At 45.9% G+C, this 24450-nt stretch overlaps 2 protein-coding genes across 2 annotated transcripts; one reads left to right on the plus strand and one right to left on the minus strand.

Moving 5' to 3' along the window:
* Positions 1-12065: 12065 nt before the first annotated feature.
* Positions 12066-14998, plus strand: LOC119354643 (SH3 domain-containing protein C23A1.17-like). The gene is made up of 6 exons (XM_037621367.1): positions 12066-12685; positions 13314-13523; positions 13605-14226; positions 14325-14428; positions 14528-14587; positions 14673-14998. The coding sequence occupies exons 1-6, from the start codon at positions 12214-12216 to the stop codon at positions 14693-14695; spliced, it is 1491 nt and encodes a 496-aa protein (XP_037477264.1). The 5' UTR covers positions 12066-12213; the 3' UTR covers positions 14696-14998.
* Positions 14999-17018: 2020 nt separating this feature from the next.
* On the minus strand, positions 17019-19121 carry LOC119354644 (laccase-14-like). The gene is made up of 2 exons (XM_037621368.1): positions 19011-19121; positions 17019-18855 (listed from the first exon to the last, which is right to left on the minus strand). Exons 1-2 carry the CDS (start codon positions 19095-19097, stop codon positions 17260-17262), a joined length of 1683 nt encoding a protein of 560 aa, XP_037477265.1. The 5' UTR covers positions 19098-19121; the 3' UTR covers positions 17019-17259.
* Between the last annotated feature and the right edge of the window lie 5329 nt (positions 19122-24450).

A 24450-nucleotide genomic window follows, 5' to 3' on the forward strand; every position in this document is an offset into this window, starting at 1 on the left:
GACTGGGCCCACATGTCAGCGACACTAATCAGCCCCAGTCACTGACCAGTGGACCCCACTGGTCAGGTTTGACCACCAGCAGCGTCTGTTGACCTGCTGACGTCATAGTGACGCAATGCTGACGCAATAAGTATTTTCTGGATTTAAAAATAAATCAGAAAATCCAGAAAATTGTATAAACTTAAATAAATCATAAAAATTCAACCGTAACTCCAAATTAAATAATTTATATATGAAAAATTATCAGAAAAATTCAGGGAATCCATCTGTACCATTTTCATGCATGTCAGAACAACTTATAGATGCTGTTTATCACAAATCATACTAATGGCATTTAAATATCCACATATGGAGTTTGAATTTGAATCTTGGATTCAAACCAACTTCATTTAATCTGGTTTTAGGTGCATTAGCCCAAAACACATTCATATTGCCATGTCATAGCATGCATCATATTGTGCATTGCATTGATCGTGTCTTTTCCGTATTTGCCGGTATTTGTCCCCTCTCGATAGACGTGATACCGATGATACGATCGTTGACACTGATGAAGACTCAATGTTATCTTCAGAAGTGCCAGGCAAGCAAAACCCCCTTGTTCATTCCGATACAATCCTACTCTCTCGCTCCTGCTCTCTTTTACTGCATTAGGACAACAACGATTCATCTGTTACTTGCTGCGGTAGCTGAACCCCTTTATCCTTTGCATGACCTGTCATTCCACAGTAAATAGATGAAACCCACTAGTATGAGTAGGAGTTGTTTGAGCCCTGATGTGCCTACTCATTCATGTTTGTTTGTCATGCCTGCTACTGCTTAGAGTTGAGTCAGGTCTGATTCATCGGGGATGAATCAGAGGTGTGTGAACATGTCCTACTGTGTGTGAGCTAAGTGTGTGAACACGATTTGGTAAAAGGTGTCGGTGAGAGGCCATGTAGGAGTACATGGTGGGTTGTCTCATTGAAGCCGTCCTCAGGAACTGAGTTCTGTGTTTGTGATCCATGATTCAGCTACTACCATACATTGGGCCCTGAAATATGACCCCGCTCGACTTCTTATTCACCCTAGTCCTCTGTCCAGGAGTTGCAAGTAGTTTCTGGTGTTTGTAGTATGCTGGAGGCCGTGGACAGCGCTGACCGTAGGGGTGGGCTGTGATGCGGTAGGCACGTGGCCGGGTAAACCGGGCGCCCGTTTGGTGTCACGGAACCCTGTTCACATCGTTTGGGGCTGTGAGCGAAACTCCGGCCGGATCTCCTCATGGATGGAACCCGAATAGGCGATAAACCTGGACTAGAGACTTGAGTGATTAGGTAGGTCGTGGCCGACACCCACGTTGGGCTTCCGCTTGAAGGTTGCCGAGTACATGTCGTGTAAACGGCGGTAAGTGGTGAGAGCGTGTGTGAAGAAGTACACCCCTGCAGGGTTAACCTAATCTATTCGAATAGCCGTGTCCGCGGAAAAGGACTTCTGGGTTGCTTATATCAGTTCATAGACAAGTGAAAGTGGATACTCTAAAATACGCAAGATAAGCGTGAGTGCTATGGATGGCGTTCTCGTAGGGAGACGGGAGCGGATCCATAGTGGTGTATTGATATGGTGAATATGTGGACTCGTGTGCGCCACCTTAAAAAAAGTTACTCGCAGTCGTAGTTCAGGATAGCCACCGAGTCAAAGCTGGCTTGCTGCAGTTAAACCCCACCATCCCTTTGTTGATAATGATGCATATGTAGATAGTTCTGATGTAAGTCTTGCTGGGTACATTTGTACTCACGTTTGTCTATTTTATGTTTTTGCAGAGAGACTTCAGTCTCACTAGTATTTCCGTGTGGTCTTCGACGTTTAGCTTGTTACCTCAGCTACGATCTTGTGCCCTCGGCAGGATCTGGTAGATAGTCAGGCTTCTCAGCCTTTTTCATTTATAGATGTCTGTACTCAGACATGATAGCTTCCGTTTGTGCTTGATTTGTATGCTCTGAATGTTGGGTCATGAGACCCATGTTTGTAATATCTCGCTCCTCGGAGCCTATTGAATAGATTACTTGAGTCATAGAGTCATGTTGTGATGCCATGTTGTATTTGCACATATCGAGCATATTGTGTGTATGTTATTGAAATGCTTGGTATGTGTGGGATCTGACCATCTAGTTGTTTATCTTTAGTAGCCTCTCTTACGGGGAAATGTCTCCTAGTGTTTCCACCGAGCCATGGTAGCTTGCTACTGCTCCGGAACACTTAGGCTGGCCGGCATGTGTCCTTCTTCGTTCCTGTGTCTGTCCCTTCGGGGAAATGTCACGCGGTGAATACCGGAGTCCTGCTAGCCCAGTGCTACAGCCTGGATTCACTCGCTGATGACCGACACGTTCGATGCTGGGTCATGGATGCCTGTCCCTGTAAGTCTATGCCGCTTTGGGTTTACGACTAGCCATGTCAGCCCGGACTCCTTATCATATGGATGCTAGCGACACTGTCATATACGTGTGCCAAAAGGCGCAAACGGTCCCGGGCAAAGGTAAGGCGACACCCGTGGGAATACCGTGCGTGAGGCCGCAAAGTGATATGAGGTGTTACATGCTAGATCGATGTGGCATTGAGTCGGGGTCCTGACACTTATACTGAATAAATGGTCACACCCTTATTTTTCAATACAAGGGGCTCAACGCGCGCAAACAAGTGGCAATTTCTTCTTATCTTGAACTATACATGGTTTCTTTAGAAAACTATCCTTTTGCACGACAACTTTTTTACCTAAATTCCTCTCTTTTACAGATGATCATCGTGCTACACCAGTCCAGGATACGGCACAACGGAGACACAGGCGCAGACGTGCAGCAGGGACCCGCCCCAAGGATTCTTTTTAGATTAAGACCCTGCGTAAACCTTTTTTACTGTCTCTTGTTGATACATATCCACCATTGAGAAGGATGCTGGCGTCTTGGCATGTGGCCACGCCAGAACAATGCACGTACCTGGACACAAGGGGCTTCTTACAAAGGCCATTTTTCAGGCCCGGTTTATACCACAAAGACCGAATACCTTAGGGAGTGTTCGGCGTCGCGAGTTTGGCCCTATATGCATCAGCTCCGAATCATTGTCTTTGGTCAAATGTTGGGTTTGCCCGGCTCCTGTGTTTTGGTGCCTTACGTTCCGCTTTACCGGCTAAGGTAACACCAGGACAACTACTGCGATTGTGCCCTGGTTCATCCGGACGAGCACCTCAGTAGAGAAAGCCGAAAACTGACTGTCATGATCTAGCGTGAGACTGGTCAACCACTCGATGACCCATGGGAATGTTAGAATTCCTCCGCCTTAACGAAGGGCCGCTTTCCGGCCAGGCATATATGCACCACGGGATCGGGAGAGTGCGGAGCCACCAGGGGCTATCTAGTAGCCCCACTGTCAAACTCCTATGGCTAAGTGAAAGTGTTAAAGCATTATAGTCCGGTTGCCTCGCTCGCTCCGCTATCACCTCCTTAATAGGACCAAGACGTTGGGTTAAGTGTGAACGCGTGTTTTTGCGAACACCTCCGCATTATATGCGTGGGGGTTGAAGCCGACAACCGCAATCTTTCAGGTTATACACATGTATACATAAACGGCCGCCCAGGAGGCATCACATTACTTTCAGGCAAAAGTATAAAAGTAGCCTTATAAAAATTTATAAAAGCATTTCGCTTACAATGAGATTACATGTCACTCAAACATAATATTTTTGGAGCACTGGGTCTCTATCAAACGAGCACCCTCAAGAACTTCCTCAAAGTAGTGCTCAGCAGCCTTTCGACCTATGGCCGAATCCTGCGCTGCAACAGTGGTAGCATCCATCTCTGCCCAGTATGCTTTAGCACGGGCAAAGGCCATCCGTGCGCCTTCTATGCACGCCGACCTCTTCATCGCATTTATGCGCGGCACTACATCGAGGACCTGCTGCACCAAGCTGAAATAGCTGCTCGGCTTTGACCTTCCCGGCCATAGCTGATCCACAACAGACCTCATGGAGAGTCCGGACAACCTATTTAGTTCGGCCCATTCGGCTAATTGGTCCGTCAACGAAAGCGGACGCTCGGGAGAATGGAATTGCCTCCAGAACAGCTGGTCTACTTCACGGTTCGTCTGACTCTGGAAGTACTTGGCCGCATCGGCAGCGCTCACCGCCAAATCCATATACGCATCCTCCGAACTCCACAGCCGATCTAGAGGGGCATACCGTGGATCTCCGTACTTCATTTGCAGCATAAAGGACTTCCCGGCTACAATATCCCCGGCTTCCCGCAGCTCCTCCTTCTTTGCCCTCATAGCAGAGCGGAGGTCTTTTCCCGTTGCAGCAGCCTTCTCAAGGTCCGATGCCTTCGCCTGGTTTTCCTTCTCAAGAGCCCGGCAATGGTCTACGTCGGCTTTTAATTCTACGGCCATATTGGCCATCTTCTCCCGGCTCTCACCATGTGCGGCCTTCTCGGCTCGCAACTCTTCGGCCGCCTTCAAAGCAGCCGCATTACCCAATCTTGCTTGTTCCTTGGCTCGGGCAAGTTCCGCCCGCAAGGCTTCAACAGTGGTAGCTCCATCTGCAGTCATAACATGTTAAAAACACTGGCATCATACTCTTCCTATGTGGCATTTACCAGACAAGGATACTTACCCTGCGCCTCGTCAAGCCTTTTGTTAACAAGCTCGATGTCGGCATCTGCCGCATCCAACTACCGTTCTAAACGGGCAAACTGGCTAGTCCGGCTGGCCACCGGAGCTTCCATCTCCTGCACATAAAGGCAGCATGGTTATTACCTGGGAATATGATCCTCCGTTTGTCATCGTTTCCGACGACAACCAGAGTCTCAGGGGCTACTATCTACACAGGGCACACCTAGCATGTGCAGGACTATTACACATTCCTTTTACGTACCTCAAAGCCGGTCAGTAGACTCATAAAAGCTTCATGCAATCCGCTTTCGGCGGACGATATCCTCTCCATCATCGTATTCATCAGCACACGATGATCATCTGAGATGGCCGCTCGCCCCACCAACTCCCTCAGAACGTCCGATCGCACACTAGACGGCGTCGGACTCTTTTGTCTGCTCTCTTCGGGAGCCGGACACTGGGAGCCTCGGGGATCAATAGGATTACCTTCTGGCCTCACCGGACTCGGAGAGGCCCTCCGCGATGACACTTCAGGGTCGCCCGCTTCCGGAGCGGAGGAGTCCGGAGGAGGCGTCTCGCTCTCCATCATCTCTGGAAGAAGATCCCCCGAAGACGAGCTCATTTGAGAGGGGCTAAGGCCCGAACTGCACAAATATATGCGGTGGTTATTTTCTCAGAAGAAAAGGATGGCATATATGTACTATTAAAGTTTTCGGTTCACTTACGACTCTCGGTAGAATTGATCCCCCCGCGGACTTTGTGCGGCAGCAGCGCCCCCTAAGGTAGGGCCCTCGGTGGGAGATTTCTTCTCCCGTTTGGAAGCTTCGGCTTCCGAATTCCCGGGCGCAGTCCTTTTCCTCTTTCGGTCGTCTTCCTTCACGGAGACGCTCGCTCCCTCGGTTAGAATAGGCAGCATTGGGGGCCTGCGTCCGCCCGCATTATCCTCCACAGTATCTTCCTTCAAGGGATCCGGGCAAGGAGCGGTCTGGAGCATCTTTTCCAATACCGGATTCTCCAAACCCTCAGGGAGGGGGGCCGAACACCGAATCAACTTCGCCTTTGTTAACCAGTCCTAGTCGAAAAAGCAAACTCTCAGAAATAACTTTGTAACAAAGGGAAGATAATATGTTCGGCCGGAAGATTCCTTACCTGTTCGGCGACGCGGTTACTACTCAGGCCCACGTCCTCGGTGATTTCCGGACACTCTACTTGAGGTCCGAAGAATGACTTATACATATCCTCGTGCATCAGGCCGAGAAAATTTTGAATGGCACGCGGACCCTCGGGATTGAACTCCCACAAGCGAAGGGGCCGACGTTTGCAAGGCTGGACTTGACGAACCAGCATAACTTGTATTACCGCAACCAAACTGAGATCTTCATTGAAGAGATCTCGAATGCGGCTCTGCAGTAAAGGCACGTCCTTGGCTGGACCCCAGCTCAGTCCTCTGCTGATCCATGACATCAGTCGTGGTGGAGGACCCGAGCAAAAAATGGGGGCGGCCGCCCACTTGGCACTTCTAGGAGTCGTGATGTAGAACCACTCCTGTTGCCACAATGAAGACACCTCTGGGATGGAACCTTTGGGCCACGGAGCTCCCATCATCTTGCGTATTGAGGCGCCTCCACACTCTGCATGTTGCCCTTCGATCATCTTCGGCTTTACTTTAAAGGTCTTGAGCCATAAGCCAAAGTGGGGGGTAACCCGGAGGAAGGCCTCGCATACGACAACAAAAGTCATGATATGCAGGAAGGAGTCCGGAGCTAGATCATGGAAATCTAGCCCGTAATAAAACATCAAGCCCCTGACGAAAGGATCCAGTGCAAAACCTAGACCTCGGAGGAAGTGGGAGACGAACACGACGCTCTCGTTAGGTTTGGGAGAGGGGACGGCCTGCCCCCGGGGAGGCAGCCGATGCGACATCTCGGCGGTTAGATACCTGGCCTCCCTCAACTTTTTAATGTCTTCTTCCGTGACGGAGGAGGGCATCCATCGGCCTTGAAGGCTGGATCCGGACATGACTAAAGGTTCGGAGCACCTGACCTGAGCTTTGGGCGATTGAGCTTGAGGCGGGGGGAGGATTCGATTGAGCACGGGAGGGAAAAGGTAAAAGCTTTGTCCCTTTATAAAGAGGGTGGATATCAAGCGCCCTCCCCGTGTCCGTTTGGACTTGCCTATGATCTAGGAGTCCTAAAAACGGTTGGGTTACCCACGCCCGTGTTGATGAGAATCCCGTAATAAGGGGACACGATCTCTGCTTTAACAGGACGTGCCAAGGAAACCACCTCGCATAACACGCTGAGGTGGGTAATTAAACGACTCGGATAAAGGCTTGGCCGTGGTGTGTCGCACCATGGAATACGTCAGTAGATTAGATTTGTATAAATATTATTCTCTCTATGGCAGTATGTGGAAACTTGTTTTGCAGAGCCGAACACTATCTTTGTGTTTAAGATCTTCTATGAAGTACTTGGAGGAGGAACCCGCCTTGCAATGCCGAAGACAATTTGTGCACCGGACTCGTCGTCATTGAAGCCTGGTTCAGGGGCTACTGAGGGAGTCCTGGATTAGAGGGTGTTCAGATAGCCGAACTATACCTTCCACCGGACTCCTAGACTATGAAGATACAAGATTGAAGACTCCGTCCCGTGTCCGGAAGGGACTTTCCTTGGCGTGGAAGGCAAGCTTGAAGATATGGATGTTCAGATCTCCTACCATTGTAACCGACTTTATGTAACCCTAACCCTCTCCGGTGTCTATATAAACCGGAGGGTTTTAGCCCATAGGACAACATACACATCAACAATCATACCATAGGCTAGCTTCTAGGGTTTAGCCTCTCTGATCTCGTGGTAGATCAACTCTTGTACTACCCATATCGTCAATATTAATCAAGCAGGACGTAGGGTTTTACCTCCATCGAGAGGGCCCAAACCTGGGTAAAACTTCGTGTCCCCTGCCTCCTGTTACCATCCGGCCTAGACGCACAGTTCGGGACCCCCTACCTGAGATCCGCCGGTTTTGACACCAACACTGGGCTGCTGGGAGCGTGCTGAGCACGATGCCGTGCTCGGTTGAGCCTGACAGCGAGTGTGGCCACGGCGACGAGGACGTCGGCAGCAACGCGTTCGACCATAGCATCGGGGCGAGCTACAGACGCGGATTTGAGCTAGCGAGTGAGGGAAGATCCGCGTGCTCACCGCGGTCCTGCAGATGTGCACGAGTGGGCTCGGGGGGGGGGCTTGGTGGAGCAAGACGGCGGCGGCGAGCTCGGCGTTTGAAGGTGGAAGACGGCATCGAGGGTGATGTGGGGTCTCCGACCTTGGACCGGAGATCGAGGACGACGAGGCGAGCGATGGGGAAGCTCGTGGACACCTCCTTAGGGCGCGGGGGTGATTGCAGGCGCGTAGGTGAGGTCGGCCATGGCGGCGCGTCGGTTGCGGTGGATCTAGAGGAGTGGAGCACGTGGGGGAAGGAGATGAGTGAGGGAGTGAGTGGGAGTGAGGCTCGAGGAGATGGGGGGTGGCACCCTTATTCTCGCGCGGGCGTCGCTGGTGAGGCAGGTCCGACGGGGACGAGCGCCTGTAGCGGTTCGGGTCGGGGGAACATGGGGGAGGAGACGACCGGGGGTGGGGGCCGTTGGGTTGGGCCGGATGGTGGCGTAAGGCCTATGGCAGAGTGGGGGGCGGGGTCTTTCCTTTTTTCTATTTTTTTTAAAAAAATCTTTTCTGATTTTCTTCTTAAAAGAAAGTATTTTAGTTTTATAAAATATAAAGCTTGCACCTAAAATAGCATAATAAATTAGGCCACTTCCACATTAAGTTTAGCATTTAAATAAACCAGTTTAGTATTTTTATAATTTAAAAAGCAATTAAATTATTGTTTTAGCCCATGTTTTATTTATTTTAGGGCATTTAAACACTTTATAAAAATGTTGGTTCACCACTATAATTAATTTTGTATTATTTTCCATAGGATGAACATTTTAGTTTTCATGTTTGTGAATTTCTATATTTCACTTATTATTTGAATTTGAATTCAAAGTGAAATGATGAAATGAGATATGGAATCAAAGGTGATTAAGCACTGTTTAGCAAAATAATTAGCTTAATCACGAAGGGTTATTGTAGCTCATTTACCAGGGGTGTTACATAGAGCAACGCAATAAGCAAGATGACATGATATAAACAAAGAAATACAGCAAGAAGATAAATCCCTGTCGTTTTACCCTTAGTGGCAACAATACAAATATACGTCTTGTCCCCATCATATCACTGAAAAAATAGAATACCGCAAGATTGAACCCACTACTTTGCACCAGTCCCTCTAGAGAACTGTTCATCAATCTTGGCGAGAGAAGACAAATAGATCGGAAAGCATATATACTAACTTAACTATATAGCAAAGAAACTTCAAAAGATTCAACGATATTCAATGAACAATCTGATCATAAATCCATAACTCATCGGATCCTAACAAACACACCCCAAAATTACATCGGATTGATCTCGATCAATGAGAATGCATTGAAGATCAAAGAGAGAGAGAGAGAGAGAACCATCTAGCTACTACTATGGACCCATAGGTCCGAAAGGAACTACTCACATATCATCATGGAGACAACAAGGTTGATGAAGATGGCCCCTCCAATGGCTTTCCCCTCCGGCAAGCCCCGGAATAGGGCTATAGATGGGATCTCCTTGAAACAGAGGCTTGCGACGACGATAAAAGTCTCTGGAGGTACGACGGATGGTTTCTCCATTTTATAGAAATTTATGGCGGTGGTAATAGATCAAGGCGGGTTCATGGGTCACACAAGCCCAGGTGGTGCGATCACTCTCCCTGGCCGCACCACAAGCCCATGTTGACGGACCCTCTTAACGTCTCCCGAAGCTTTCAATGTTTCTTATTGCCCAAAAAATCATGTTAAATCAACAATACATTTTGACCTTCGTAGATATCGATTTCCCGCGAAACAAAAAACAAGCAGAAAACATAAACTGACACTGGACACTAAGTTAATATGTTAGTCCAAAAAAATTATTAAATGATAATACAAGTACATAGAAATGATAATGGGCAACGACGTGTATTTTCTTACTATTTATATTTTCGACAAAAACGTGTATGTGAATGGGCAACACGACGGTCCATCTATACCCGCATCAAATCCCCTAGATATAAGCGGAGTATAGCAGTGGCCGTGTGTAATAGCTCCTATAACACACACAGACATGAGTTGCTTTATTGGCTAGCCTAATAAATTTCACAAATTTTCTTTAAAGTTCTGATTTAACTAAAATATCTGTTCTTCCCTAAAAAGCTGCAAAAATATATCTTAAAAATGAAAAAATTCAGAAGTTTGATTTTTCGCCTTATTTATAAAATATTAACATATCAAAAATAGTGGTTTATTTATTTTTAAAAATTAACATATTTGAAAAAAAAATCATGTTCATGTTAAAAACAATTTTCCAGAAAACTCCATATACAACTAGATCCATATTTATACGCTTTTATACAAGTGGACAGTGCTACGTGTCCGCCGGATGATAAACAGATTAGATCGGCCGCCTCGGACTACCGCCCCAGCCAACTGAGGACCTTTGCAACAACTAGCTTGTTGAGCTCAGGGCTTTGCAACAAGGTCCACTGAGACGACACCGTGCCCCGCCATGGCCTGAGCGCCTCACTCATGGAGCGCTGCTGGCCGCCGGAGTTGTCGCGCCTCCTCCAACCAAGCACCCCGAGTAGCTGCCTCTACTTCAGCATGATGACGACGACGACGAGTTCTCATGCCAGACACTCCTCTCGCGATTTCTACAAGTGAAGCTATGTTTCTGAAACATGCGTCATGTTGCGATGCTTGGCCTCGTACGCTCTAACACCGGGCGCTCCTCCGGTACTTTCTGCAACCGGGGCTATATTTCTGAAACAAGACTCTTGTTGTAGAAGAAAAAATATTCATCATCGAACCATTTTTCTTGTTTCTGAAACAAGACATTTGTTGCAGAAACCTTCTGAAACTAGACCCTGTTGCTGAAAAAAAACTTCGCTATTGATTTTTTTTTGTGAAACAAGACCTTCATTGCAAAAACATTCTGAAACAATACGCTAGTTGCAAAAAAAAAAAAAACTGGCTGCACCGGACTTGTGGCCAACCCGAGCGCTTGATCAAGATCAATCTGACGGCTACGCAGGCGGCGGGCGTTGTGCGTGCATCAGCTGGTTGAAGGATAGCGTTTTCCTTATATCTCACGCACGCCTGCGTAGCCGTTAGATTAAAAAGCAATACAGAAAACTCCTGAAAAATGTCGCTACATGGGCCGGCCCAATACACTTCACAATTTTTCTTAAATATTTTGATTTAATAGAAATATTTGGTCTTCACTACAAAGTACTCCCTCCGTTTCAAAATAGATGATCCAACTTGATACTAACTTAAATAGATGACCCAACTTTATACTAACTTTGTATGAAGTTAGTACAAAGTTGAGTCATTTATTTCAAAAAGGAGGGAGTAACAAATATATATCCTAAAAAGAGAAATACTCATAGGTACTGTAAATATGTTCATGTGTACGAAAAAGACGTTCATTTATTTCAGAAAGTGTTCACACATTTGATTTTGTTTGCGGGGGCCATTTGATTTTTTATTGTTCTCTAAAAATTGATTTTTTTCTCCAAAAAAGTTCATATACAATCACTACCTCCGTCCCACTATATAAGACCCTTTTGCAAGCTACGTCTTATATCGTGGGACGGAGAGAGTAGATTCATTTCATACAGTTTTGCAAAATGTTGACTGTATACCCCCAAGAAAGTGAAACCATAAAGTAAATAAAAACGAAAATGAAGGAACAAGAAAAAAAAGAAAACCAGATAAAATGTCATAGAAAAACCTACATGGGCCGGCCCATGTAGGAGTACTAAGCTTTATAGCAACTAATTAGGGCCTCTTTGATTCGCATGATTGTCAAAATGAAAGAATAGGAAAAATGCAGAATAGAATGGCATGTCCTATAGTATCCTACAGGATTTGAAAGAATGTTTGATAGCACGGGAAAAACAAAGGAATTCTACAAAGAGGTTTGAGTGGATGGAAATTATCTTTCAAAATGTAGTATAAATGGATTCTATGGAAAAATTTCTAAGGATGTCAATCCTACGAATCAAACGAACATCACAGAAAAAATTCTTAAGGGTTTAAATTCTCCAAAAATCTAATACAATTCCTTTGAATCAAAGGAGCCCTAATCCTTGCGGGCTAGGAGGATATAGAGATTCCTATTTGTCGAGCCGGCAGCGTCGTCTCCCCGTTCGCGCCAGAAAAGGAAAAAAACGCAATCGATTCCGGACTTCAATTCGTTGGCGCGCGCCAGCTTGCCCGCCCGCCATTGCTTCACCCGTTTCCTTTGCCTCCACGCTCTCACTCCAATTCCATTCGTTTTCCCTCCCTCCCTCCTCCAAATTCACCAACAAAAACCGCCGAGACGCCCACAGAGGGAGAGAGAGATAGAAAGACGATCGAAACCGGAGAGATCGAGATCTAGGATTCTAGGGTACCGGCCGTTGCTAGCCATGGCGCCGCCGAAGCCGAGCTCTCCTCCCAACCCCAACCCCAACGCCAGCCCCAACTCCTCCTCCGACGCCGACAAGGCCAGGGGCAAGACGAAGGTGACGCCCCTGCAGGTCGCCTTCCTCGTCGAGCGCTACCTCGCCGACAATGGCTTCTCGGCCTCCCTCGCCGCCTTCCGCTCCGACGCCTCCCACCTCTTCGCCAAGACCAGCAACAACATAGTCCCTCCCAAGGGCCTCCTCCCTCTCGCCGACATCCTCCACGACTACATCTCCCTCAAGGAGTCACGCCTCGCCGTCGACTCCGCCATGCAGGCCATGCAGACCCTCGTCTCCACGTACTACCATTCCGGCTCATCCGCTCATCTCGCGGCGCCGCCCTCCTCGCCGCCGCTCGTCCCGCCCTTCTTCGTCGGCCCCACCACCTCTTCTCCCCCGCACCCACCCATGGTGGCCATTCCCCCGCCTCCTACAGGTACCTTCGCTCTTTCACTCCGTGCACCCCACTTGTTCGACGTTATGCATGCTAGTCTATGCGATTGTTATTTTTCTACTAGATTCCAACCCCTTGTTTGCTTGCATCTGATTTATCTTTTAGGGGAGAATTTTGAACTGCCCTTTGACTTGCAAACCTATGGTTTGGAAAGTGTGTACTGTCATAAGTTGTAATTCTTGCCTAAATTTTTGTTTAGTTTCTGAACTGCACTGTTAGATATATTTTGGGTCACAAGCACAGCAGGTACATGGATAGTAGATGGCTTGTCAATTGGTTACAGTTTTTAGAATTGGACTGTGTGCATTAGTAATTTTTTTCCTGAATATGTGTGTAGCGTATCATTTACACTAATAGAAAGTTGAGAAAATACAGATGCCAATAATCTCCTCCCAAATATGACTAGGCAAACACATTGTATTTCCATTTGAAAAACTGGCAAATGCAGTATTTCTCCTCCAACTGCCTTCCACATGCAGCCTAGTCATGTCCTATTACGCGTAGCTTTTGCCATCCATACATTGTGCATTAGATTTCAGTTTATCACCTGGTGGCTGGTCCTATTATTCATCTTGTAATTAACAAGGTCCCTTTTCTGTTATTGTTGCAGGCTCCTCTGGATATGCTACGCCTATGATACACTACACACAGTCATCCTCCTCGCTTGTTGTTCAGAATTCTTCAAATGCCAACAACATGTCCACCCCAGCAGCCAGTTCTTTGCCTACAAAAAAAAGAAAGGCAGCCAAGCCTGCTGCAAAAACTACTTCAGCCTCCAAGAGAATATGTGCTGGACCGTCCACAAGCTTGAACCCAAAAAGTACATCTAAAAAATACTAGCATAACTTGACAGTCATTTCCTGCAGCATCACCAGTTATTGACTTACTGTCCTAATGCCAGGTACAAGTGCAGCCTCTCAACTGCAAACTGCACAGCCAAGTTCAGCTGAACATTCAGTGGTTGCAAAACTGCCGGCCCAAGCCTCATCCGTTGCAAAAAGCTTATTCACCCCACTCCAGTCTCAAGTCAGTTCTCCTTGTACAGCTCAACTAAGCTATCCCATGGGAAATGAACTTGCTTCTTGTCAATCACAAAGGCCATCATCTATGGTTCCAAATGCTCATGCCCAACAGGAGATTGCTTCCTCTCAATACTCTATAGTTTCTTCCAAGAGACTAATAGTCAGTCCTATGAAAGGGGGCACCTATTATTCTGTCGAGAGGAGTTGCCATGTCAGCTCCCCCTTAAAATCAAGCACCCAGAGATCTTCAAAAAGGGAACATGTGAAAGGGAGGTTAGATTTTGACAGTTCAGATGCAAGGCCAGTTCCAGCTGAACATGTTTCTGACAAGCCCTCTAGCTCTACCTATAATGGAGAGAAGCAAGATGACTTTGACATTGATTTCACAAACTTTGATCTCTTTGAAGGCGACTTCTCATTTTCGGAACTATTGCTTGACTTTGATCTTGACAATGAAGGCCTTCAATGTGAGAATCCTTCCACAAATGCTGAAGTTCAAAGGTATGCTACTGTGTTCTTATTGGATGCCTTTGGTTTTTTGTCCTTGGTGATTCTATAAATGCTAAGATGGTTCTGTTGTGTAAATTGAATGATTACAGACTACAGCCCACTGTGAAGAGTAACAACATGACTGCTGATCCAGCTTTTCCAGATCCAATGAAGCCAATGTCAGCAGATCCCACTGAAGACATCAATTCACAAGGTTAGAGAAAGCTCTAATAAGATGCTGCACTGTCTTGATTTTGTTCATCCTATCATCACTTTTTTGTAACAAATCTTCCATGCATACCTGTTTGTGCAGGAGCTACATCTGTTACTTCTGTCAGAGCTATTACTAAGAGGATAAAGATTGTTAGCCCTGGTATGCCTATAACCTCTACCTATCATGCTTCTCATGTACAACAGGTTTTAAAGTTATCTAATATGCTAGCTGTATTTGTTTGCAGTTAAGGGCCGCTCAGCTTCTTAGCTTGGTGAATAGAACTGAACATCACAAGGAGCAGATGTCCTCTGGATACGACCACTAACTGAGATGATCTAGATGGCTACCTAATTTGTTGCTACATGCTGTTTCGACCAACTGCGCCGCACTGAGGAGTTCTTTCAGCATTACACATGGCTTTCTGATGGCAAGCTTGTGCTGTTTTGTTCCTTTTTGCATTTAGTATTTAACTGCCTTCATGTATAGCTGATATTGAATTGTAAGTGTTTCTCTTGACATTAATGTTATCGGGTCAGAAGTTTGCTATATTAAACCTATGATGGTATTTTCCATGGTTTGCATCAAGCTTTTGGTGCTCCTAAAATGTTCTTTGCTTTAGTGAATTAGAGCATAAAGTGCACTACTGATGCATCAGTCATAACTAATGCAGATGTGATGTTCTTGAGCCAATATAGAAGTGTGCAGAATCGTAGGTATTTGTGCTGGCTGGTCCTATAAAAAAAGTTGCTAAATATACGGGTTATTACTACTTTGGAAGACTAATACATACACACTTGTTGTGATGTCATTACACAGATTTGATAAATTTGTTTGCCTACTTTGTTCCTGCCCATCTCTTGCATCATGTAAATTTCTATGGTTTCCGCACTCTCTCCTTATGTGGATGGTTCCCTCTGATGTTCCTGTTGGGGTTCAAATTACTGGCTTCATAGATACTTGTGGCTTCCAGCTGAGAGTAAGAGAGGGAGATACAGTTCTAAGATGAGAATTTTCAACCAACAAGCTTAAAAGTAGAAAACAGGCGTCCAGATGAAAAGCATATTGGGTGGGGAGAGACACGTATGGATTTGTTATATCAGAATATCATACATGATTGATATTTTGATAATATGAAGATCCTACATAACGTTGTCTGTTAAAGTGAATAGAGAAGATAAACATTGCAAAAATACCAGTGGTACCATCTCCGAGCCAGCTCCAGAATGTCTTGAGAGCAAACAGCAGAATATGCCTTTGAGAAAATGGCTTGAGTAGACATCCTAAAGGATCGCATGATCCTTTCTTATCGCTTGTCACATCCTGTCTAATTTGTTTCATGGATCGTTGCCGTGTACTCATTTGAATGGCCATGGCTAGTGCTTGATGTTGGCAAATCACAAATAAAATAAAATTGTGCTGAGTTATTAATTATAATTTAAGTTTTCAAGTTTATGTTTCCGTCCCTTTTGTTGTCTTATTTCTTCTATTAGCTTTAAGTAGTTCATATTGTATTGGTGAAGATACAAATTAAAACGAAACCTATAGTGTATCATGATTCATCATCATCGTTGCTACTGGTGTTGCGTTTCATCCCCAGACGAATTAGAGTTACATGAGTCCATGATTTTATCCATGTAATCTGAGCTAGAAATTTTGTGTAATGCGGTACTAGTTACTTTACTGAATTTTCCATGGGGTGGCACAAACATTGTACTTATTTCTTTTGTACATCAAGTGTAAATTTTATGGCGATCGACACTTTTAGTTAAGCAGACATTGAGACACTTCACATTCCATCTACCCCCTCTGCCTATCTCAACCTGAATCTGTTGGCTTGCTGCTCCTTTACCTCTGGGCTCTGCTCCTACCTTCGGCCGTTTGCCCTGCTTCTTCTAGTTCGAATGCCAGCTTATGCTTGGAGTCGACGTTTGCTTTCCAATCTGCAGCTTATGGGAGAAATGGGACGCCCATACCATTCTCGTCTGGTGAAACCGAGCCTCTAATCCTCTTTCCGTCTTGCTTTGGGTTGCTTGATCACTACTCCTTCCGTCCCTTGAAAAACGATCTTATATTGTGGGATGGAGGGAGTACCTTTCATGATTTTTTATTTTGTGTGTGTAAGACATTACTTTGTTATATAGGTTGGCACTGCCTTAGCCTTGGATTGCTTCCGTCTTGAGAATAAGACTAGAATCACCATACTCAACAAAACCTGATATTTAAGTCGCCTGAAAATTTAGTTTGGGTAAGTTCTTCCTTCAGCTTTCTTTCTCCTCCAACTGTTCCTTCTCCCACAAAATTGACTTGTCCAAATTGCAACTTCAGTCAACTTACATATAGCTATTTTGGATATTTAAGCCCTGTTCGAATACACTCCGCTCCGCCACAGCAGCTCCCGGAGAGGACGGAGCGCCAGCACTATTGCTGGGAGCGGCTCATACCGCGCTCCTCGCGCGGAGCGGAGTTAGCTGACGGGAGAGATTCCGAACACCCCCTTAAAAGTGCTATATTGTTTTGACATATGTAATCAAACCCTGAGTGCTACTCCTACTATCTTAAACAAATATTAGGATTAGGTATTTGTAGATCATATTCATAATTTTTCTCTCCATTTATTCGGTCTTAACTATAAATACGTTACCTTGGAAATCAGCAGGAAATGTTGTGCCCCGCTTGGAATGGTTGTAGAATTAGCATGGCCACCTGTATTTAGCTTGACTTTGAACCAAATACTGGTGACTACACTAATTTTACACCCGTTTCAAACAGCCCCATGAGGATAATAAACAGCAGTGTGAAGGAGAATCTGGTGTTGGCTAGACATGAATCTTCTAACACTGGGGGTAGTCCGGCGGCGGCGGAGGAAGAACGGTGTCCGGGGTCGGGCCGTCATCCACCTCGAACGCCATGGCTAGCCCGAAAGGCAAATGAGCGTCCAAGTGGCAGTGCATGACCCATACACCTGGGTTGTCGGCCGTGAAGCGGATGACCGCCCACCCACCGGCCGGCACGGCGACGGTGTTGCGCTGCTGTGGGTTGACGAGGTTGTAGGAGCGCACGGCGGTGCGCGCGTTGAAGTTGCCGGCGCCCTGCGCGAGCACGTAGAAGTTGAAGCCGTGCAGGTGCAGCGGGTGGTTCTCCGACCCCAGGATGGCCGTGTTCTGCAGCACCACCTCCACCGTCGTGTTGAAGCGCAGCCTCTTCACCCTGGTGCCCTTGGACGTCAGCATCACGCTCCTGTTGCTGCTCATGGAGCCGTTGGTGAAGTCGAACATCACCGGCGGCCTGTCGGGGAAGTCGCGGGTGTACACCCCGTCGGCGTTGCCCCTCATGCGCGCCTCCAGCAGAGACATGGCCTTGGGGAGCTGGAACGACACGTTGTTCATGCTGGCCGCTACGGAGCCGCGCGTCCGGTTGCACAGCGTCTGTGTTGGCATGCACGGCGCGATGCCCAGCCCGTAGGTGACCAGCATCCGCGTGTCCACGTGCAGGGGAACCGTCGGTTTGCCGTCTCGCAGCAGGCCGGTCAGGCTGCCGTAGAAGTCCTGCGCCGTTGCGCTGTCTTTGAACTCCGGCATGCTCGGCATCATGATCGTACTCATACCAGCTGCTTCTGCACCGTGCTCGTACCGGAGGAGCCCCGTGGTGGTGGTGGTGTAGGTGGCATTGGCCACGCTCTGGTACACCTGGGCGGCCATGCAGTAGCGGCCCGGGGAGGCGTTGGCGTGCATGAGAGCGTCCACCGTCTGGCCCGGAGCGAGCACGATGACGTCCGTGTTGTAAGGGTCGGTGTAGCAGGCGTCCGCGGCGACGACCGTGAAAGCGTGGCCCGCGACCTTGAAGAAGAGCTGGTAACTGAGCGCAGCGTTGACAAGGCGGAGCAAGTAGGTCTCGCCGTGCCGCACGGCCAGCTCGTAGCCACTGGGTATGCCGTTGATGGTGAGCGCGACGGAGTTGTTGGGCGGGCCGCCGGTGAGCATGGCTTGCCTCTCGATGTCGACGACGCTGGCGTTCCACCACTCGCCGAGTAGGAGAGTGGCCTCGCCGTAGGGGGCGGGGAAGGGGTAGTGGGGTCTGTCGGGTCCGGGACGGATGAGGAGCGCGCCGTAGACTGTGGCGCGGAGGAAGGAGACGTGAGCGTGCCACCAGAGCGTGCCTTCCTGGCCGGTGACGTTGAAGCGGTAGGTGTAGGTGGCGCCGCCGGGGCGGATGGGGCACTGCGACACCATGCTGGGGCCGTCGGCCCAGCCGGAGAGACGCTGGAGGACGCCATGCCAGTGGATGGTGATGTTGTAGGGGGAGTAGTTGACGACGTGCACCACGACGGCGTCGCCGTCGCGAGCCTCCAGCATGGGCCCCGGGAACTGCCCGTTCACCGCCGTGATTACCTGACGCTGCCCCAGCCGATCAATCGTCAGGTTGCCCACCTGCGCATATGCATTGCAACGATCCCATTGATGCCGTCAACGTTATGAAATAGCTGTCGATCAGCAGTGCACCGCAGAAATGTGCACGCAGGTTGAACCGCAGGGGAATGGATAGCAATAGCATGCATGTAAAGAGATTAGTAGTAGTCACGTACAGAGAATGTGTGCTCCACAACGGCAGCATCAGCCGGAGGCAGGCCAAGGCATCCGAGAAAAACGAGAGCATATGCAAGCCAAAACATTTCTCGATGGATCACACCAATGCAATGCAGTGCAGTGCAGAAGGAAGGTCGTAGGGCTGTTGGACGCATCTCAGGCAATATATAAGGGAAGGCCCGCCGGGGTACAGTAAGATGGATGATTTTCGGCTAGAGTTACACGCAATGCTATCCATTCGGAAAGAAAGACGCTGCGGATTGCAGGTGGGTGGTCTGCTTCTGGGACGGATGCACGAAGACTACGTGTGGCACGGGCATCTCGGAGCTGGATAGACCTCGATGGGCGATTCGAGCTACTATGAGAAGGCACGGGCAACGATCGCTAGACACCCTACCTAGCAATACGTACCTTTGCTTAAAGGCACCCATCCATTCATGCCATGTTATATACTTATAATGTACACGAGCTAGCGTTGAAGGTACACGTACAAGTGTGTGTGATCACAGGTACCTAGAGGTGTCTTTGTAATAAGATGGTTTTATCATGTGATATCCCTGCATGTTGGGATTTTTTTGAACCAAAAACCGTTGAACAATCGTTAAAAGAACACAAACTACTAGCGGCTATCCAACGCGAGCCCTAGTTTTTTTTTTGAAACATCCAACTCTTACTGGTTTTCATTGATTTAGCAGAAGGAGAGGTTACAAAAAAGGTGATCAAGTGATCATTGTTCAGAGGTACATGTAGTCAGATTTTGGGCTGGCTACCCTATCCTACTCATAAGCCGATATCTCACGTTCCGTCCCCGAAGGGGCTCTCAATGCATTTGGCTCCTGCTAGCCTCCAGAGCTCAAGATCCCTTTTGCATGCATCAGTGATGTCCTTGACACATGCCTGTTTGCTTCTGAAGACGCATTCGTTTCGCTCCAGCCAGATGTGCCAGTTGATAAGAGTCACCATCGATTTGATGCCTTTTCTGTTGATGGGAGGGGTGGAGCTGATGATCTTCTGGATTCTTTTCGTGGTGGTGTCAGCTGGCGGCCAGGAGACGTGGTCGATAGCATCACAACCTCCCCAGCCGGCTGCACCGCTCCAAACTTGAAGAGAGTGAAGGAAATATGCCCTAGAAGCAATAATAAAGTTGTTATTTATATTTCCTTATATCATGATAAATGTTTATTATTCATGCTAGAATTGTATTAACCGGAAACTTAGTACATGTGTGAATACATAGACAAACAGAGTGTCCCTAGTATGCCTCTACTTGACTAGCTCGTTAATCAAAGATGATTAAGTTTCCTAACCATAGACATGTGTTGTCATTTGATGAACGGGATCACATCATTAGAGAATGATGTGATGGACATGACCCATCCGTTAGCTTAGCATAAATGACCGTTTAGTTTTATTGCTATTGCTTTCATCATGACTTATACATGTTATGAGACCTCTGAGAGGTATGAGACCTCTGACAAGTACTTTGCCTACAAGATGGAGGAGAGTAGCTCAACCAGTGAGCATGTGCTCAGAATGTCTGAGTACTACAATCGCTTGAATCAAGTGGGAGTTAATATTGCAGATAAGATAGTGATCGATAGAGTTCTCTAGTCACTATCACCAAGTTACCGGAACTTCGTGATGAACTATAATATGCAAGGGATGACGAAAACGATTCCCGAGCTCTTCGCGATGCTAAAATCGGCGAAAGGTAGAAATCATGAAAGAGCATCAAGTGTTGATGGTTAACAAGACCGCTAATTTGAAGAAAAGGGGCAAAGGAAAAGAAAGGGAACTTCAAGAAAGAATGAAAAACAAGTTGCCACTCCCATGAAGAAACCCAAAGCTAAACCTAAGCCTGAAACTGAGTGCTTCTACTGCAAAGGGAATGGTCACTGGAAGCGGAACTACCCCAAATACTTGGTGGATAAGAAGGATGACAAAGTGAAAGGTATATTTGATATACATGTTATTGATGTGTACTTTACTAGTGTTCATAGTAACCCCAGGGTATTTGATACCGGTTCAGTTGCTATGGTTAGTAACTCGAAACAGGAGTTGCAAAATGAAAAAAAGACTAGTTATGGGCGAAGTGATGATGTGTGTTGGAAATGATTCCAAGGTTGATAAGATCACCATCGCACACTCCCTCTACCTCCGAGATTAGTGTTGGACCAAAATAAATGTTATTTGGTGTTTGCGTTGAGCATGAATATGATTGGATCATGTTTATTGCAATACAATTATTTATTTAAGTCAAAGAATAATTGTTGTTCTATTTACATGAATAAAACCTTCTATGGTCATACACTCAAAATAAATGGTTTATTGAATCTTGATCGTAGTGATACACATATTCATAATATTGATGCCAAAAGATGCAGAGTTGATAATGATAGTGCAACATATTTGTGGCACTGCCGTTTAGGTCATATTGGTGCAAAGCGCATGAAGAAACTCCATGCTGATGGGTTTTTGGAATCACTTGATTATGAACCGCTTGATGCTTGCGAACCATGCCTCATGGGCAAGATGACTAAAACTCCATTCTCCGGAACAATGGAGCGAGCCACTAACTTATCGAAAATAATACATACCGATGTATGCGGTTCGATGAGTGTTAAGGCTTGCGGTGGGTATCATTATTTATGACCTTCATAGATGATTTGAGCAGATATGGGTATATCTACTTGATGAAACACAAGTCTGAAACATTTGAAAAGTTCAAAGAATTTCAGAGTGAAGTAGAGAATCATCGTAACAAGAAAATAAAGTTTCTATGATCTGATCGCAGAGGCGAATATTTGAGTTATGAGTTTGGCCTTCAATTAAAACAATGTGGAATAGTTTCACAAACTCATGCCACCTAGAACACCACAGCATAATGGTGTGTCCGAACGTCATAACCGTACTTTATTAGATATGGTGCGATCTATGATGTCTCTTACCGAATTACTACTATTGTTTTGGGGTTATGCATTAGAGACAACTGCATTCACGTTAAATAGGGCACCATCTAAATCCGTTGAGACGACACCATATGAATTGTGGTTTGGCAAGAAACCTAAGCTGTCATCTCAAAAAGTTTGGGATTGCGATGCTTATGTGAAAAAGTTTCAACCTGATAAGCTCGAACCCAAATCGGAAAAATGCGTCTTCATAGGATACCCAAAGGAAACTGTTGGGTACACCTTCTATCACAGATCCGAAGGCAAGTTATCTGTTGCTAAGAATGGATCCTTTCTAGAGAAGGAGTTTCTCTCGAAAGAAGTGAGTGTGAGGAAAGTAGAACTTGATGAGGTAGTTGTAACTTCTCCCGAATTGGAAAATGGTTCATCATAGAAATTAGTTCCAGTGATGCCTACACCAATTAGTGAGGAAGTTAATGATGATGATCATGAAACTTCAGATCAAGTTACTACCGAACCTTGTAGGTCAACCAGAGTACGTTACGCACCAGAGTGGTACGGTAATCCTGTTCTGGAAGCCATGTTACTAGACCATGATGAACCTACAAACTATGAGGAAGTGATGATGAGCCCAGATTCCGCGAAATGGCTTGAGGCCATGAAATTTGAGATGGGATCCATGTATGAGAACAAAGTATGGACTTTGATTGACTTGCCCGATGATCGGCGAGCCATTGAGAATAAATGGATCTTCAACAGGAAGATGGACGCTGATAGTAGTGTTACTATCTACAAAGATCGACTTGTCAAAAAGGGTTTTTACAAGTTCAAGATGTTGAGTATGATGAGATTTTCTTACTCGTATCGATGCTTAAAGTCTGTCTGAATCATGTTAGCAAATGGATGTCAAAACTGCATTCCTTAATGGATATCTTAAAGAAGAATTGTATATGATGCAACCAGAAGGTTTTGTCAATCCTAAAGGTGCCAACAAAATGTGCAAGCTCCAGCGATCCATCTATGGACTGGTGCAAGCATCTCGGAGTTGGAATTTATGCTTTGATAAGTTGATCAAAGCATATAGTTTATACAAACTTGGGGTGAAGCCTGTATTTACAAGAAAGTACTACAACCTTTCTGATAAGTATATGTGAATGACATATTCTTGATCAGAAATAATGTATAATTTTCTAGAAAGCATAAAGGAGTATTTGAAAGGAGTTTTTCAAAGAAAGACCTCGATGAAGCTGCTTACATATTGAGCATCAAGATCTATAGAGATAGATCAAGATGCTTGATAAATGTTTTTCAATGAGTACATACCTTGACAAGTTTTTGAAGTAGTTCAAAATGGAACAGTCAAAGAAGGAGTTCTTGCCTGTGTTGCAAGGTATGAAGTTGAGTAAAGACTCAAAACCCGACCACGACAGAAAATAGAAAGAGAATGAAAAGTCATTCCCTATGCCTCAGTCATAGGTTCTATAAAGTATGCTATGATGTGTACCAAACCTATTATGTACCTCACCATGAGTTTGGCAAGAGGGTAAAATAGTGATCCAGGAGTTGATCGCTGGACAACAGTCAAAATTATCCTTAGTGGAATAAGGAAATGTTTCTCGGTTATGGAGGTGACAAAGAGTTCATCGTAAAGAGTTATGTTGATGCAAGCTTTGACACCGATCTGGATGACTCTAAGTCTCGATCTAGATACATATTGAAAGTGGGAGCAATTAGCTAGAGTAGCTCCGTGCAGAGCATTGTAGACATAGAAATTTGCAAAATACATACATATCTGAATGTGGCAGACCCATTGACTAAACTTCTCTCACAAGAAAAACATGATCACACCTTAGTACTCTTTGGGTGTTAATCACATGGCGATGTGAACTAGATTATTGACTCTAATAAAACTTTTGGGTATTGGTCACGTAGCGATGTGAACTATAGAGTGTTAAATCACATGATGATGTGAACTATTGGTGTTAAATCACATGGCGATGTGAACTAGATTATTGACTCTAGTGCAAGTGGGAAACTGAAGGAAATATGCCCTAGAGGCAATAATAAAGTTGTTATTTATATTTCCTTATATCATGATAAATGTTTATTATTCATGCTAGAATTGTATTAACCGGAAACTTAGTACATGTGTGAATACATAGACAAACAGAGTGTCCCTAGTATGCCTCTACTTGACTAGCTCGTTAATCAAAGATGGTTAAGTTTCCTAACCATAGACATGTGTTGTCATTTGATGAATGAGATCACATCATTAGAGAATGATGTCATGGACATGACCCATTCGTTAGCTTAGCATAAATGATCATTTAGTTTTATTGCTATTGCTTTCATCATGACTTATACATGTTCCTCTGACTATGAGTTATGCAACTCTCGAATACCGGAGGAACACCTTGCGTGCTATCAAACGTCACAACATAATTGGGTGATTATAAAGATGCTCTACAGGTGTCTCCGATGGTGTTTGTTGAGTTGGCATAGATCGGGATTAGGATTTTTCACTCCGTGT

Source organism: Triticum dicoccoides, chromosome 2A, assembly GCF_002162155.2.
Source record: "Triticum dicoccoides isolate Atlit2015 ecotype Zavitan chromosome 2A, WEW_v2.0, whole genome shotgun sequence".
Taxonomy (NCBI): domain Eukaryota; kingdom Viridiplantae; phylum Streptophyta; class Magnoliopsida; order Poales; family Poaceae; genus Triticum; species Triticum dicoccoides.

Coding starts and splice junctions, on each gene's coding strand:
- LOC119354643 (XM_037621367.1), top strand. CDS start 12,214: ATGGCGCCGCCGAAGCCGAGCTCTCCTCCCAACCCCAACCCCAACGCC. Junction 13,524..13,604: donor CACAAGCTTGAACCCAAAAA/GTACATCTAAAA, acceptor TCCTAATGCCAG/GTACAAGTGCAGCCTCTCAA. Junction 14,227..14,324: donor ACAAATGCTGAAGTTCAAAG/GTATGCTACTGT, acceptor GAATGATTACAG/ACTACAGCCCACTGTGAAGA.
- LOC119354644 (XM_037621368.1), bottom strand. CDS start 19,097: ATGTTTTGGCTTGCATATGCTCTCGTTTTTCTCGGATGCCTTGGCCTG. Junction 18,856..19,010: donor TTGTGGAGCACACATTCTCT/GTACGTGACTAC, acceptor GCATATGCGCAG/GTGGGCAACCTGACGATTGA.